The following is a 13,396-nucleotide window of genomic DNA, read 5'->3' as shown; positions in this document are numbered from 1 at the left end:
ATATTGTCAGTAGTATTTTGTCTGTTAATACTGATTTAAACTAATAGTAGGGACCCATTCTAAGAAGAATCCTTAGCTTAAAACTCAGGTTTTCTCTAAGTCCTGGTGGGTACAGATTCCTTTGACATCTAGTTAAGCGCCTCTGTTAGCCCTTTGAATTTTGCTCATTGTGTCATTCTGAGCTTAGATTTCATTGCAAGGTGCAAAATAAGACTTAACAAGCTTTTAAAAACTTTGTCTCCATATTATTTCATTGTAGGTGGATTCCAACTTGTGCATCTATTTTCCTTGATCAGAAAAGGAAATGGCTTCATTTTGCTCCTGAAAATGACTGCGATTCCTCTGAGCGAGTTGAAAGCTATTTCCGTTCGGTGGCAGCTTTAATGTCGTTACAATTACGTGAGATGGTGGTTAACTCCTTAGAGGATCTTCTTGCGTTTTTTATGATCCACAAGGTATATGCTGTGAAGTATGTCTATAGTTTTCAGTGTTACATAGAGATAATAGTTTGTATAGCCATAAAATGTAATGCTCTTTGAAAGTTAAAATATCCCAGGTAGCTTTTGCCTTCATAACGGAATGGCTAGTTCCTTCCAACAGATGTGCATTCTCAGTGGACTTCTTTTTACATGGTCAAGAACTGGTTTTTTGAATAATCATTTTGCAGGCTTAGGGTTACAACAAGAATTTTATGGGAGTTTTCTAGTCTAGTTTTGAGTGAGTGTGTGGGGTTTTTTAATTAATTTTAGTTTTGTTTTTCTTGGACTTAACCAGGCCAAACACTTAAACATGTTTTTCTGAAAGCACATGATCAATCCCTTTTGAAGTCAGAAGTGTGCATAGCCATGCATGTAATCCTTTGCAGGGGTAATTTATCTGCGTAGTGTTCCTGTCTGCACAAACGGGTGCCCAGTATTATTTCAAGTAATGCACATAATTGTAATAATAAGCATTACACCATGAGAGTTTTTACCACTGTTTTGGCTATGATAAAGTTGCCTCTTAGTGGAAATTGATTCTTTAAATTTCAAACCACCCAGAATTTACCAAGACAAAATTAAATCTATTTAAACAGAATAATGGAGGCAGTTTAAATACTGCGCTGCAACCAGGGGATCACACTTAACACAATATGCTGTCAAACCTTACCTTAAGCATTGCATCTAGGTGATGATGGTGTTGCTGATGGTTGGGGTTTTTATTTTAGGTTTTTTTGTCATGCATGTTGGTTTGGGTTTAGGGTTGTTTTTTCTTTTTTTGGGGGGGAGTTGGGTTTTTGGGGTGTTGGGGTTTTTTGTGGTTTTTTTTTTTTTTTAAATCACTGTAACATCTACATTACAAGTCTAGTCATGGGTTAGGACTCCATTACTGTAAAGGCAGTTTGGGGTAGAGCAGTTCTTACTAACCATACAAGGCAATGAAAAAACTCAGCATCTTGCATTTGATTCTAGATTTTATTTTTTATAGGCATTGGGGCTGTATTTTAGAACTTGTTCTGTATGGTAATTAGTGCTTTACTTCTGTTACTTAAGGGAAAATCAAGACAATTAGGCTTAAATCTAGTTTCCTAATTCCAATTTTTATAGATTCATTTAGGATTTGGCACCTTAAAATCTTGTGTATTGGGACATCAGTGTTTTGAATAAAAATCAGGGAAGGAAGATCCCATTGGTGCTGTGTAGTTAAGAGATCTGGGGAAGTTTGAATCTTTTAAAAATTATTAGAGTTATAGCTGATTTCTTTGGCACATACAATTTTCATTCTTTTCCCTAAGGATGGAAGTGATTTTAGAGGACTGTATCAAGAAATGCAGTTCTTTGTACCTCCGATACTAACAGTCAGTCTCAGTGTGGAAGAACCCAAGATTGTCTTTGAACCACCTCTGAAAGAATGTTGGGATCTAATCAGTCATTGCTTCAGGGAGATCCTGCACAGTGCTGAGGAGCTTCCAAAGGTACTGGATAAGTTACAGCTGAGTGCAAAATACAATTTGAATAAAAACTGTCTATGGTATAAAAAGCTATGAATGAGGCAGGAAACTGACAAATAGAAGATCAAGATAAGGGTTGTGTATCACAAACTGTGTGAACTTTGTGATTATAGAAGAGAGTGTAGGAATTTTTCTTCTTCAAATTCAAGTTATATTAAAGCCTTAGTTTAATTTTCATGTAGTTTTGGCAAGCAAACTGTGTAACCAAGTGTTAATTACAAATAGAACCTTTTCACATTGCAGTGTTTTTACCAATTTTATTTTTTTTAGGTGGTGGGTGAATGGATATTAGAATACCTTATTTCCTCTATTGTATGTGTTACTACAGTATTTTCAATCCCTTTAGGTAGAAAGATTTCTATTTCCAGAATTAAAAAGAGATGATCTCACTCTTGGTACAGTCAAACCAGATGAATCATTGTTTTCAGAGTATGTGAACAAACTTGAAAAGATCTTTGAGAGCAACATACTTGGCCCAGAAAAGTAAGTTTTGGCTGTTAACTCCATTGCCCATCCAAACCCTCAGGTTCATAACGATATCCATTTGACTCAAACAAACAGTTTGAGTTGATTTGTTTCTTGTTATAGAGAATCTTCACATTGCGGTCTTATATTTGTTTTTGTGATCTTCTGTGTTTAAGGTATTTAAACATGTATAGGAAATACAGCAATCTTTTGAACAATAATGCACAGCAAGATGTCACAGATTTCTTGAAAGGAGGACATTCTTTAGAAGCTTTAACAGAGGTAATAAGTAACTGACAACTGTTACAAGTTCATACAGCAGCTAACATACCACACTTGACTTCCTAATACATATGCCTAAAGAACTCCCTTTCAAATCGCTTGTTTTACCCTTGGGAACCCATCTCAGTTTACATAGCTCCTTGCTGTAGGGCTGCTGTGTAAATGTGGGAGGTTTCTTTGTGGCCTTCTTCTATAGGTCTATTGAGTCTCAGTAGAAGTCCAGTGGAAGGCTACCCAAAGTATCTGGTGAATCAGCTTGCTGGTCTTTTGACTGTCCTGTCCTTAGTCAGCCCTGTCTACTTTTCTCTCTGTATTCCTGAGTCAGCCTATGGCTAAATACTTCTTTAGGCAACTTGTGGTGTTTATTAATATGACATATTGCTGTGCAAAGCTTTTAGTTGTGGAATCTGTGGATACAAATTGAGCTCTGGAAAGATAAAAAATAGCTGTTCCTTCTTCTCTTTGGTATATATTATCTATTTACCAGATGGGAACTAATTAGTTGTAGTGTAGCATTTTTCATCTATAGACTTTAAGGAAAAATAGCAGATTTATTATTTTCCATTTGTAGAAGATTGACAGCTTAACAAAACTGAAAAGAGAGATTGCTTCCATGCATGTCACTGTCCCTCTGGCGTTGTTCTGTCTGGATGCTGTACAACTGAATGAGGAACTCTGCAATCGGACCCAAAGTCTTAAAGATAGATTGATTGAATTTGCAGTGATGGAAAACAGAGAGTTAAATAAAAGGTACGTGTTGTTAGCATGTGTGGTTCTTGCTGTCTGCATGGACTAATACTGATATCTGTGCATGAGATAACTTTATTCATCTGCTGTGTTTTCTAATCCTGACCAGACACATGCAGGGGAACCGAAGTGAGTATTTAAAATTTACAGGAACAGCAATACTTGTAAATAGATATCTAACTTATTTTGTATAGGGTGTACATAGAGATTAGACTGGAAATATGCAGTTGTTTTTTCCTCCTTTACTGACCTCCTAGGATTTGGGTTGAGGTCCTTGCTTCCCTTGCTGATGTCCAGCTAAAGCAACATGAAGAATGTAGTATGTTGGAGTTTTTTCTTCCTTTTCTTCCTTTTCTTCCTTTTCTTCCCTTTTTTTTTTTTCCTTAGGGAAACAATGGTCCTGACCTCATATTTTGGCAAGTTTAATAAATAATAAAAATAATTTTAAAAAATCCCCAACAAAAAAACCAAACACACACTAACAAACACTCTGGGAGGTAAAGAATGCTTCCACAGTGAATGGAGAGAGACAGTCACTGTAGAAGAAATTATTTAACCCACCTGTCTAAAGGGCTTCTCCAGGTGGAGATGAACTACAGTCTAAAGGAGCCTCTCTGCCTCCACTTACTGTGGATGGGATCTAGACAATGAGCTTATGCTGAACACTTAAACCAACTCAAGCCTTCGAAATGTTAAGTGAGCCTATCCTTTGTGTATGGTTGCTGTTTGCATGCCTGCCGTCTCTATAGGTATTTGCAGTACTGAACTGGGATCTGGAACAAGAAGATCTATCACTGGGAAGAAGGAAAATAACAGGATTTCTTCCTTTCTCTATTTTCTGTTACTGTGTACAATGTAAAATAAACTTGATTGTTTAATAATTTTTCTCTTTACAACTTTGTTTCATACTGTGCAGCTGATTTAGTTGCTGTGGAAATGAGCTCTTTCTTGTGAGTCCAAACCTTTCTTTCTGCAACAGATTGGCTCTTGAAAAGGAAGTTCTAAACCTATAGGAGGGAAACTGTTAATATGCTGGTAATTATAATTTGTAACCAACTGAGCAATCATGCTATTATGTATCAGTTCTTGTAAACATAGTAGGACTGTATGACTGATTGTACAGAGTAAAGTGGCATCCTGTATAAATGCCTGTCTGCTGTGTGTATTCAATCTGAATCGTTAATTTATTAAGAAAGTTAATATTCTTGTTTAAAGGCAAACTTCATTAATAGTATCTTACATCTCTCTTCACTTAGGATCACAGTGATATGTCTGTTTTGTTTTTGTTGTAGAATTTGTAATGAATATAACTTAATTGCGAAGAGAATGAGCGAGGTGCCTCTGAACACTGAAGAGCTAGTGGAATTTGATGCATACTTAAAGAAATCCAATGAAGTTACTGTTTTTAAACTGAGACAGGAGGTTGCTGAAGCAGCACACAGACTGGAATTCCTCATGGACTATGCTAATCTTTCTTGTATGTCTCAATTAAAGAATATAAAAGTCTCCATATGAAAATAATTATATATAGATATTGGGCCTGACATGCATAAATGTTGCATCTTCTAGAATGCTGATGGAAAGCTCCAAGAGACAGGGAATAAAGAGAATTTTTTAGAGACCAAAATGTAGCAATGCAGGAAGGAATGGTTAGAGAAATGGCATACAGCACAGGCAGTGCTTTTTTCTGTGTTTTGGATAATGTCCTAGGCATTATCAGATTCATGTCATGTACTCTGGCCAAATGGGGTCACACCTCTGTGTTATTCAATAAAAAGTCTTCAGTGAAAGCCATCTAAAAAGCTGTGTCTCAAAGACTCTATGGCAGCTTTTGGAAAGTGTGAGAACTTGCATCTCTGCAGTTGAGTATTAAGTCAGTGGAGACCTTTTGTTTTTCTGCTATGATAGCTTGCTGTTCTTTGTTAATATAAAGGCTGATCTCCAAGGTGAAAGAAGCATCTGCAAAAGTTGCTTTTAGTTTGCACTTCTGTTCAAAGCAAAAATGTGCCGTTCACAGTTGCTGTATGTTATTTTCCATACATAAAAGTGAAGAGCAGTTATATGAATGCATACTCGTTTTAGCGGCAGGATGATCCTTTCTCCTTAAACAGAATACACTCTCAGAACAGACAGTGATAGAAATAACTATGATATGCCATGTTTATTAGAATTTATTTCTGATAAAAATTAGGATGCCTGTGGAAGCCAGGATATTTTCTGTTACATTTTGGACTGGAGTGTTCGCATGCGCAGTATTTTGTAATTACGTATTCTTTGTAGCTGGATTTATAAGCATGTGGACTGCAATTAGTTATAATGACCTAAGTGCATGCAGCAAACAGACAAAATATGAAGATGTGTGCTCATTGTGGTTACTGTGTTCTAGCTTTTGTGAATAGTTCAGCATTTACACATTGTGGACTAGAAATGGTTTAAACTTTGCTTCTATCCACCTTATGTAGATACAGATATTTAGTTAGGAGTGGTCTGTCTCTGTGTGTAGTTGAACAGAATTTATATTCTGAAATAGCTGTTCTTACTGATTTTCTCTGTCTGGCTAAGGTCTTATTCAGAGAATTTCACATTCTTAGCTTGATTTTAGAGTTTTGCTAACAATCTAACTTGTTCTAGGCAACCAGTCCTCTTTGCAATGAAGGTAATTCAGCCAGCAACTTGAAATATGTAGCTTCTTAGACAGCTTATTCCTAGATACAGTTTTAGCTATTTTGTCTACTCTTCACAACTGCCATTCTATTAGCTCATTGATTAAAAGTATTTTCTTCAATATGTCTACATATTTTTTATTTTAGATGATGACATAAACCTGAATAGCACAGTTCTCCATTGGCCTGATCAGATTGAGATAATCTTTGAAAACAGTAGAGATCAGTTGTGTAAGAAGAGGAATCATGCAGAGATGGTTTTGCTTGAAAGGTATGGTGTTAAAACATTTTCTTTCACTGGGTATTTAAAAAAAAAAGAAAAATCTAATTTTCATTTAAAGGGAGATAATGTCAAAGAAGAAAAATGTGGAAGGGACATGAGAAAGTCAGGAAGAAACTGTTTACAGTATCATGGAGATTTCAGAAAAATACTGTTGATGAGGGTAAATTAGAATATTGTTATGTTTAAATAGGTCTGAGTGGAGGAATTATTAAGGATGTTGGTAGAATATTGATAGCCTTATCTTGTTACATTGCTTAGGACAGCATTACACATAATTTTGTTACATTATTTTTACTCTTCCTTTATTTTCTCCAAGTAAAAAAAGTAGCAAATACAAGTGAACTAAATCAATTAGGAGATATGAAAATGAACCTTGAATTCTAATCGTATGAACTACATAGTATTGATGTAACTGATTAATGGGTTTTCACTGGCATCTGTATTTACTTTACACTATAGTATTGAAATCAGATTTCATTTGTCAGTGCCTGTTACAATTAGTAAAATAATTGAAACCTGAAAAGGAGTGAAACAGAACATCATATTACCTTAGCTATCTTTACCTCAGGTGTTCTCAGTTTGTGGAAACTCTTGAAGGTTATAATAGAGAAGTAGAAAGCTACAAAAAGCGGGATGTCATGACCATAGAAGAAATGAAGAACAACGCTGAGAAATTTAAAGAGTTAAATAAGAATCTAGATAATGCACTAACAGAATCTGAGGTTAGTATTGATTAGCCAAGTATGGAGTGGGTTGCAGTGTGCTGGATGAGCAAAAGTTTGGTTCCTGTTTGGGGTTTTTTTCAGAGTTCTGGCCATATATTGTCAAGATGGCTTTAAAATTTCCAAAGTCACAAACATGTGGCAAATATCTTCTTATCCCTGTATGCTGAGTTGTCCCTACTACTGAGCTTAAGAGCATATTTTTTGGGAAAACAGCTTGGAGAGCTTTTTAAATTGAAATACTGCCATTCAGTTTTTCTAAGCAGTCAGTAGTAGCAGGATGCTCTCCTTGGAAAACAGAATTCTTCTGGCAGAGTTAGCAGGAGCAGGATGTTAGGGAAGTGGTATTTTCCCTGAATTGTGTTTGTGCTGCTGGAGCTGTGTTTTCAGTCCCTCTGCTTGTCCTCTAATTAAAACCAAATGTTTTTCAACTGTTTGTATCATTTCCAGAAGTTGCCTATAGGCGTTAGATATGTGTTGTGTCACAAAAAGGGAAGCTTCAGATGCTAGAAGGAAACTGAAGACCAGGATTCCTAGATTCTATTTAGGGCTCTCCATCCCTTGTACTGTGTGGTTCTAGGTTGAATAGTTTGTCTTAGTTGTGCCTCTGCTGGGAAATCAGAATGGTTACTTACGAGAGATCTCACAGGCATTGTGTGGCTTAATTAATCTTCTAAATCACAGTGAGACAATGAGATTTCTGCATATGTGGAGCCTTAAGGATCAAGATTTTAATTAAGTCCCGTTCAACAGAAAAAAATTGAACCAATTAAATGAGTTTAGGATTTAGATAAATTGCTAGTCCTACATATGAACACTCATAATCTGATTTAAAGGCATCTAGTACATTTAATTAATGTCAGTTAACAGCACTGATATGTTGTTATAGGTAGATCAGGGTAAGTAATTAAGTTTCTCAATACATGATCCTGATGAAGGGTGTATCCACACAATTTAAATGACATGACAAACAGCTTAGTGAATACTTGAAGTTAAAATTTGTCTTGGAATGTCAATACTTATGTTTCTCTGCCTGCATCTCACATTGAGTGATTAAAAGTTTTATGAAAGGTCTGTTGGCATCGTAAAAGCGCAGACTTGGGACTCAATCTGAATTCAGTGTCTGCATTTCAGACAGTATTTCTCTGTGCTTCACCTCCCTACCTGTAAAATGAAGAAGGCAATTCTTTTTTTTTTTTTTTAACTCTAAATCTTTGCACATTGATTTATACTGTAAGGTCTTTTGGACAAAGACAGTATCTTACCATGAATAAGCACAGCAATTAATATCTGTTTTGGTTGGAACTCCCAGATCTTTCTGTCACAGAAAGAAATAATCACAAGTTAAAAAATACATCCTATAAGCCTATGTGACTGAGGAGCTTACATCCCCGTTTCAAAGTGGGTTGGTGACTTGTGAGCCTTGGTTTCACTGAATGACATGGTGCATTATCTATTTTTAAAATAGAAGCATACTTTTATATTTGAGTAGTAAAAGATACAAATACCTAGGGGAATTTTCAAGAACACATTTGTCTTATTTACCTAAACTCTGCAGGCCTAAATCTACAAATCTGGCTGTCTTTATGACATTTTAAAAAACTGTATTCAATATTACCTATGTAAAAGTTTAAAAAACAGTAGGAATTTTTGATGAAAATAAGATATGTTTTTTTAAAAAACATATTTTTTTCCCCTTAAAGGCTATTCATAAAGAAGAAGAGTTACTTGGGTTGGAGAAGAGTCTATTTCCTCAACTGCAAGCTATAATTGCAAACAAACAACGTTTTGAGCAACTTTGGATTACAGCATATAATTTCCATACCAAATCTGAGGAATGGATGAATGGTGAGGCTTTGATGTTCATTTCATTTGATTTGATGAAACATGTCATTTTTCAGTCAGTTAAGTAGAAGCTGAAGAGGTTGATTAATTGTGAGAAAATTTTGAAGAAATAAATGCTGTTAAACTGTGAAATGCAGTTGTTGAATTGGATTTTGCATTAAGATCATTTTTTGTAACACAATTGATTTCCATTTAAAGGAGAATTATTCTAAATACCGATAGATAAACCACCCTGGAAAACTCCCTATTCTGATGTGTCTGCTGTGCTTTTTTTATGCTGTCGTATTCAGGATCTCTCCAGAAGTTGAATGCTGATGAAATTAATGAAGAAATTGGAACTATGTGGAGGACTATGTACAACCTCAGTAAGAGTTTTCCAGATCTGGCTGGGCCTAGACGCTTAGCAGAAACTATGAAGTTTAAGCTTGATAAATTTAAACAGCATCTTCCTGTCCTGTCAATTGCCTGCAATCGTGGAGTGAAGGAGAGACATTGGAAGCAGGTACTTGAAACTCTGCTTTAACTCTGAGGGTACTCTACCACAGAAACTGGCCGTTCACTATACTACTTTATATATTTCGTACTGTGAAATATGGTAATAGTTCTGTATTTCACAATAAGAAGAGCCTTTATCCTGTCACATGATAGAACCCGTTTTGAAATTTGTAGTGGTACAGACAGGACCTTCTCTGAGTTAATAATTTATGGTGGAAAAGCAAATTAGGAGGTTGCATTAATACTACTTCAGCATTTATTTCTTGCCATTTGAGAAGTCTGTTACAAACATGCATCTTGGTAATAGATTTTAATTCGTATTTTATTTTCAGATTAGTGAAATTGTAGGATGTGAGATCAGACCTAATGAAACTACTACTCTAAAAAACATGTTGGAATTTGGACTCTCAAAATACATTGATCAGTAAGAAGTTTATTCTCATTTTTTAGATAGTCACTGTATTTCATATGTCAGATACCAGCTAATAGTTTGTTTGGGTTTTTTTGTGTGCAGTTAGAATGTGCTGTAAAATCAGCTGTATTTTATCAGGCTATGGATAGAACTGTCAATTGTTCTTGTAGCACAAAAGCACCAAAAACCAGAGTCATATTCCTAAACCACTTTATGTGCCCAGTCAGAATTTTCTGTCTATATTTATCTTCAAATTAATATTAATATCTCTAACTTGGTGACCCTGGAAGTGCAAAAAAATATTCCTTGAAATAAAAGCTATGATATTATTAACAAATTCATATGAATTGTAGTCTGATATGCAACTCTACTTACAACTGCTTTTTTTTGCTCTTTGGCTATGTTGCAAAAACATTTCAAAGATATGTTTGATTTCAATTTAGGCTGGAACCTATTGGAGCAGCTGCGAGTAAGGAGTATTCCTTAGAGAAATCGATAGAGAAAATGAAATTTGAGTGGGACAATATGCAGTTCAGTCTGGTGAAGTACAGGGATACTGTGAGTAAACACCAAATCAATACATATATATTGTTGAAAAGAATTACTTTGATTCTGAATACCAGTTGAGAAATATTAAAGGGAAGTTACACCTGATTCATTGTGGCATGATGAAAACTGGTATCATACCCCAGAGCCTGGGCAAATGTCTCTGTTACTATTTATCTATTACTATATCCCCTTATATTTTGTCCTTAGTATCTGGGTAACTTGTGATCTCAACATACTCAATCTAACAAAACTGTAAGCCTGAGAGCTTCTTCATTGTTGTATGGAAAGTTGGACAGCAGTGAAATTTTAACTTGCCCTGAAGATACAAGAATCATACTGCAAAAGGTTGAGTGAGAAGTCACTAGCATCCCTGGCTAGTTTCTCATTCATAAAACAATCTATCTCTTGACCTTCGAAACAGAGATGTACAGTGGAGATACCATTTCATATCTTCAAACATCTTGCAGGCTTTCTCAATGCCTTGCTGCTTTCTTACCTTCAACCATCATAGGGAAGGGGGGAACAGGAAGCCAAATGAATGTGAGGCTTAAGAGCAGTGAAATAAAGCAACTGGTATTTCCCTTATCAAAATGTGATGTATTTACAGAACACCAGCATCCTGTCAGCAATTGATGACATTCAGCTTTTGCTGGATGATCACATTGTTAAGACTCAGACAATGTGTGGCTCTCCCTTCATCAAACCAATAGAAGCTGAATGCCAGGTAAGGAAAAGCTGGTTTGATTGAGCTTGTTTGTCTTGTAATAAGCTTTCCTTAAGTGCTTTAAGGTGTTTTGGCGTGATAAGAAGTTATATAGTTTTTAACTGTTTCTAAGAACTCACATTCATATTTTTCTTCAAGAGCTTTGAATTAATGGTTTCCAGACAATGGTATGCAAAGCTTGCTTTACCTCTAAAGAAATGGTAATTGCATTGCTAATCTATTCATTGCAAGCATGGGGTTTTAGCTGAATGTTTTGGGAATGGGTCAGTTGATTTAAACAAATCCCGCTGCATTGTATAAAAAGACATAGGTGTCTCAGCTGTGAGAGAGAATTTATTTGTAATCCTCTGTTATTGGCATGATCCATAAGGTTTCAAATTTGTTTAGCTGTCCTACTGTTTTGTAAAGATGTGATCTTAAAGATGATGAATTTCTAATAGAAAGATTATGCAGAGAGAAGAGACTTCTTTCCATCAGTATTTAGTATCACTTTTTCTGGCCTAATAGTGATGATTTGTATGCAATGCTAAGACCTAAATTCTATCCTTTCCTGTGGACTTTAGCCAAATCATAGGTAAAGCTGAGTGAAATGAAAAGGAACGATTGATACAGAGCTATCTTAAACAATTTCCATGTACCTCTTGCAGAATAATGAACAGTAAAGGCTGGCTGTGTTTTCTCCCTGCAGTACATTCCCTGCATATCCCTTACAGCGTGGGCTGTCAAAGTCACAAAAGCAATGCAGTCTGAGATTCTTTATTCAGAAGGAATCTCTGCTTTTACTGCTGATTTGTACTGCTAGAGTTGCATGAAATAGCTTTTTCTGGTGGGCCAAACATTGAACCCACTCCACATAGGGCCTGTGAACTGACATTTACTCAGTCTGCTGAATACCATGTTAAGCTTTTATCATTTCATTGATGATGAGGTAGAAAGTACAACAGTAGAATTAAAAGAAGAGATTCTGGATTGCCATGCTAGTCATCTCTGCACTATTTAGGCAGTTCTCTCACAACTTTCCATAGACCATGCTAGTGAAAGAATACATCTGTTGTTTATAAGAAATTTTCATGTGTTTGTTAGTGTTTTTAGAAGAATGAAGTTTTTCTGTTTTTTAAAATTGTTCAACTGTGGGTATTTTTCTCTCTTTGTTATTTTAATTTGAAACCAAACAACTCGTGCTCTGATTCCTCAGCGTAGATTAATTACTGATACAATTTTGCTTAAATATCAAATGTTCTCATTACAGGCTTGGGAAGATAAGCTGTGTTTAATGCAGGATATTCTAGATAGCTGGTTAAAATGTCAGGCAACATGGTTGTATTTGGAACCAATTTTTAGTTCAGAAGACATTATAGCTCAAATGCCTGAAGAGGGCAGAAAGTTCGGGGTTGTGGATTCATACTGGAAGGATATTATGGCACAAGTGGTAAGTGCTTGCATTTAAAAAAGCATGTGTTTTTATCCCCATCTGGTAAAATGATTATTACTATCATGAAGATATACTAGCTCTTCTGGAGCTTGAATTATTTGTGTTTAAGTCACAAGAATGTATAATATGGAGTGGAAAATCCCTTACCTACAGCCCACCAAAATCTAGTGTTGCAGTAAAATTGGTAGATTGTATCATGATTGCTTTGAGATTTCTGTAAAGGCTGGATATTGCAGGACAAATTAGAGTTCAAGTAACATTTTAATTCTAAATTTTCTGGCTTTTGTATGGTTAAATTATCAGAATTAGGTAGAAAGATGGATGGTTTGTGCTTTCAGGATCTCCTTTAGAGTTCACTAACAGTTTGTAGAAAGACTTCTCTGGATACGATTAGATTTTGCATTAGGCTTTTAAGGTGTACACATTATTAGAGCAACTAATTTTTTTTTTTTTGCCTATGATTGTTCTCTAATATGTGGGGGAATGGTTATTCAAAACTTTGATGAATACGTACTGAGATGATAGTGTGTCAGGATAAGGTAATAGGGATAGTAAGTGCAATTGCATATCCTGTTCTGTTCCCTGTAAGTAAGAAGTTGGGTAAGAGGCCAGATACTTAGTGGTAGTGTGAGCTGAGGTGTTTGTCAAAAACATAGGGAGTGTGTGTTTGCGAATTAAAGGTGTGTGTTTGCGAATTAAAGGTGTTGAAATAATCAGATATTATTATCTGAATTTCTGAATATATCTGAATAATATCAGAATAAACTAAATAGAACTTGAGACCCAT

The 13,396-nt window shown here is 35.5% G+C and overlaps 1 protein-coding gene across 1 annotated transcript in view; it reads left to right on the top strand.

Moving 5' to 3' along the window:
• DNAH3 (dynein axonemal heavy chain 3) overlaps window positions 1-13,396 on the top strand; it is a 67,034-nt gene that overhangs the window by 9,898 nt on the left and 43,740 nt on the right. Inside the window, exons 10-23 of the mRNA XM_005228940.4 lie at window positions 260-455; window positions 1,775-1,954; window positions 2,337-2,473; window positions 2,632-2,737; window positions 3,309-3,487; window positions 4,777-4,961; window positions 6,295-6,418; window positions 6,999-7,152; window positions 8,856-9,000; window positions 9,288-9,499; window positions 9,825-9,916; window positions 10,348-10,462; window positions 11,061-11,177; window positions 12,427-12,606. Of these exons, the coding sequence (XP_005228997.3) occupies window positions 260-455; window positions 1,775-1,954; window positions 2,337-2,473; window positions 2,632-2,737; window positions 3,309-3,487; window positions 4,777-4,961; window positions 6,295-6,418; window positions 6,999-7,152; window positions 8,856-9,000; window positions 9,288-9,499; window positions 9,825-9,916; window positions 10,348-10,462; window positions 11,061-11,177; window positions 12,427-12,606 (2,122 nt within the window). The remainder of the gene's footprint in view (window positions 1-259; window positions 456-1,774; window positions 1,955-2,336; window positions 2,474-2,631; window positions 2,738-3,308; window positions 3,488-4,776; window positions 4,962-6,294; window positions 6,419-6,998; window positions 7,153-8,855; window positions 9,001-9,287; window positions 9,500-9,824; window positions 9,917-10,347; window positions 10,463-11,060; window positions 11,178-12,426; window positions 12,607-13,396) is intronic.

The sequence above is a fragment of the Falco peregrinus genome, chromosome 5, assembly GCF_023634155.1.
Source record: "Falco peregrinus isolate bFalPer1 chromosome 5, bFalPer1.pri, whole genome shotgun sequence".
NCBI lineage: Eukaryota > Metazoa > Chordata > Aves > Falconiformes > Falconidae > Falco > Falco peregrinus.
Note: the sequence above shows the minus strand (reverse complement) of the source record. Positions and strands in the feature narration are given on the sequence as shown.